Source organism: Oncorhynchus kisutch, linkage group LG8, assembly GCF_002021735.2.
Source record: "Oncorhynchus kisutch isolate 150728-3 linkage group LG8, Okis_V2, whole genome shotgun sequence".
Classification (NCBI taxonomy): Eukaryota; Metazoa; Chordata; class Actinopteri; order Salmoniformes; family Salmonidae; genus Oncorhynchus; species Oncorhynchus kisutch.
The window spans coordinates 71,618,321-71,622,050 of NC_034181.2; the positions used below are offsets into that span (position 1 = coordinate 71,618,321).

The 3,730-nt window shown below is 40.1% G+C and overlaps 1 protein-coding gene across 1 annotated transcript; it reads left to right on the plus strand.

The window, feature by feature from the left end:
• Positions 1-329: 329 nt before the first annotated feature.
• LOC109881449 (60S acidic ribosomal protein P2) lies at positions 330-2,524 on the plus strand. Its single transcript, XM_020473582.2, has 5 exons — positions 330-458; positions 1,235-1,358; positions 1,506-1,554; positions 1,768-1,863; positions 2,405-2,524. The coding sequence occupies exons 1-5, from the start codon at positions 367-369 to the stop codon at positions 2,479-2,481; spliced, it is 438 nt and encodes a 145-aa protein (XP_020329171.1). The 5' UTR covers positions 330-366; the 3' UTR covers positions 2,482-2,524.
• Positions 2,525-3,730: the final 1,206 nt, after the last annotated feature.

Sequence of the window (3,730 nt, forward strand, 5' to 3'; positions counted from 1 at the left end):
AATGGTACTATAGTAAGGGCTCTGTGCCGTTTCATAGAGTATGGCAATATGTTGGTACTAATGTAGTCCAAATTAGGTGTCTGTTCTAAGGTCACAGCACAGTCCCAGCTCCATCTGTCCCGTTATTGACCACTGAGAGTCAATGGCACTTTGCTGGACTGAACAGTGGCTCAATCACTTACATGTGGCGTATCATTATCACCATGTAGTGATTCCAATTTCCCTAACTATTTTTTTTTCTGACACTTTTCATTGGGTTGACGCCGCTCGGCCTCCGGACCATCTCCTCACTTCGCCTTGCAAATCAAGTCCACCCTGTTGGAATTTTCTCCTCCAATCAAAATTCATTCGATTTCCCCGCCCATCATGCGTTTTTTCGTTTCCCCCCTGCCTTGGAACTTCCTTTCCGCCTGTGCAAATCTCGCCGTGAACACGCATCTCTGTCTTTTCCGTGTCAAGTGAGTGTCTTTTAAAGGCAATTTAGCATATACACACCCATTGAAAATAAGTCCAACACGGAACCATAACGTAGGCATTCCTTTCAAAAATGTGTCTTACCCCTAACCTAAAATTGGACAGCAAATAATGTATTGGAGAGGAGCATGCTAGCCAGTTAGCTTGCTACCTAACAGCCATGACATGTCACCATGTGTACTCGCTCTCACTATTGCCTCAAAGAAACAAGGCCCAAAACTAGCTAGCTAAGTGATTGGTAACATTATTCACTAGGGAGTTTTTCAATGCCACATCTTCATATTCTGATTGAATAAATAAGTTATTAGTGACAACCTCACTAACTGGAACTTTGCGGACAGTGCGCTAGCAAGCTCGACTAGCTAGCTAATTTGCTAACCTCAGTTATCTAGCCAACGTTACGTAGTTAGCTAATCTATTAGATGTTTTGAGTAAGCCAATGAGTCCTAGTGTTTGGTTAAGATGCCCAACCAACGTGTTTTTTTCTCACTTAGATTCTGGAGAAGGTGTATAAATGTCACTCTTGAAACAAATGCAAAGTAGGCATGTATAGGCCTAGCTACTTGATGATCTGTGGGTATGACATGGACAATTGTTATAATTGTTTCTGCAGGTTATAGGATTATACTGCGACGTTCCCTTTGAGACGTATGTTTAGTATTTGTCTAAAGTAACTTAACTGTATTGGATTTTTTTTTTTTTTATGCCTTGTTTTTTTGTTGTCATATGATTTATAACTGCATCATGACCTGTATTGCAGAATGCGTTACGTTGCTGCATACCTGCTCTCTGCCCTTGGTGGTAATGCCAGCCCACAGGCTGCGGACATCAAGAAGATCCTGGAAAGTGTTGGCATTGAGGCTGACAAAACACGCATGGAGAAGGTATGCTTAATATCACGTTTGACCTTATCTCAGTGTTGAGTAAAATAAACGCACAACGTGTGTGTTCTGAAAGTTGAGCTCAAACAGAAAACATGCTTGCAATTTCTATGGACCACTAATTTATGACCCCTTTTTTCCCCCCTTCAGGTTGTCACTGAACTCGGTGGCAAAAATGTGGAAGAGGTGATTGCCCAAGGTGAGTTGCAGAACTGTCAATGCATAATCTAAAGTCAATGAAGAGAACACATTTTAGTCCATTCTGGACTAAGCACACTGGTGGTTTAATCTGCTAGACATTTGCTTTGAAACTCTATCGAGGCTTATCTGCCACTGTATTAGTGTTATTAGTTATTGGTATATACAGCAATATAGTTGTAATTAAATCTGTTAACTGTAATTTTTCTCACAGGCTATGGTAAACTGGCCAGTATGCCAGCAGGTGGTGCTGTGGCAGTGGCCAGCTCAGGTGGAGCCGCTGCTGCTGGGGCAGCTGCCCCCACTGCAGGTGAGCAAACATCAGAGCCCACATGAGTGTTTGAGATCCTTGTCAAGTTGACCTTTTGGATGTCTATCATTTTTCATACCAAACTGGTCTCAATGCCTTCTAATGGGGTGTTAAGTTATAGATAATGATGTGTGGGTCAGCTCAATATCTATTGGCCACTTGGTCAGGCAAGCTAAAGCTTATTTGCCTTTACTAAATACATTGGAAATGTTATAGTAATGACCAGAACTGTCTCAATGCAAACAGCATTAAAACAGTTTCATTGCATGGATTTTCTAATTGGCGGGGATCATTATTTTTTATACATCATGGCTGGTAGAATGGGACCGTTTTAAAAATAGCAGGTCAGTTTCAGATTAATAAATGGCTGATCAGCGCATTACTAGTTCATAAAGGGTAGTTTATTTTGTTTATGAACATGTATTTTGGTAAACTGTTTATTATATTACTTTCACTATAACTAGCTTTGAATATCTCTGTTTTCGGACAATGTATTTGGTGAAGATGGTATTGTTAATTGATTACTGTGATCTCTTTACAGCTGAGGAGAAGAAGGAAGAGAAGGAGGAGTCTGAAGAGGGATCTGATGACGACATGGGATTCGGCCTGTTCGACTAAACTTGTTAAAAATCTGAAATAAACTTTGTAATTGAGGAACAGGCTAAATGTTCCTTGTATTTTCTGCATTGGGTATTTTGCTTAATGAAAGTTAACTGTTTGTTATTTTTCCGTCTGGACACAGTCGCTGAAGCATTTGGGTGGTGCATAGCCCTTGATCATGACTGTTCCATTACATTACACAAGTCATTGGATGACTGCGTCTTCTGTACTGGGGAATTTTGTTAAGAGCCCTGGATGCTCAGTTTGAACATTACCACACATCACTTGCGGCAGTGTTTTGGAAGCAAAAGGACCTTATCTTTCATATCAGATAGAAATATAATAAAAAAGGATGTGTTCCCACACAAAAATACAGTATCTCCATGTTACAGTGTTTACAGAAAACAGATTGAAGTTAGTCTACTTACAACCTGTGCTAATTGGCCATCTGCATCTCCTAACGTGTGTAAATGGACCCTACAAAAGGGTTGTCACTGGAAAAATACTATTGGCTGCAACCTAACTGTACAGCAAGTGAATTTAGCATTTGTGAAATTATTTTGGGATATGAAAGTAGGGATTTATGTTTATAGAATTTTACCACAATTGAGAATCGATTCAGGTTTAGATGGAGTATTTGGCTGTTTAGGCTTCCAGAGCCACATCTTTAAACAACATGTAAGGTCCTTGGACTATAAGGGGTACCGTTATATACCTTTAATCAATTTTGGGGCTTGTAGCTGCAGTGCAGCCATGTGGAGGTGCAAGTAGTAATTTGCTATTGCCAAAATGTTGGGCTCATGAGTCTGCAGCTACTCTTCCTAAGGTCCACATAAAACATCACAGGCTAATACATACATTAATAGACAAGGACAGAACTACATACACACATTTCAAATTGTATTTGTCACATGCGCCGAAACAACAGGTATTACAGTGAAATGCTTACTTATAAGCCCTTATTATAAGCCCTTAACCAACAATGCCGTTTTAAGAAAATACCAACAAAAAAAGAGATAATAACAAATAATTAAAGAGCAGCAGTAAATAACAATAGCGGGGCTACATACAGGGGGTACCGGTGTTGAGGTAATATGTGCATGTAGGTAGAGTTATTAAAGTGACTATGCATAGATAATAACAGAGAGTAGCAGCAGCGTGGAGGGGGGCAATACAAATAGTCTGGGTAGCCATTTGATTAGCTGTTCAGGAGTTTTATGGCTTGGGGGTAGAAGCTGTTTAGAAACCTCTTGGGCCTAGACATGGC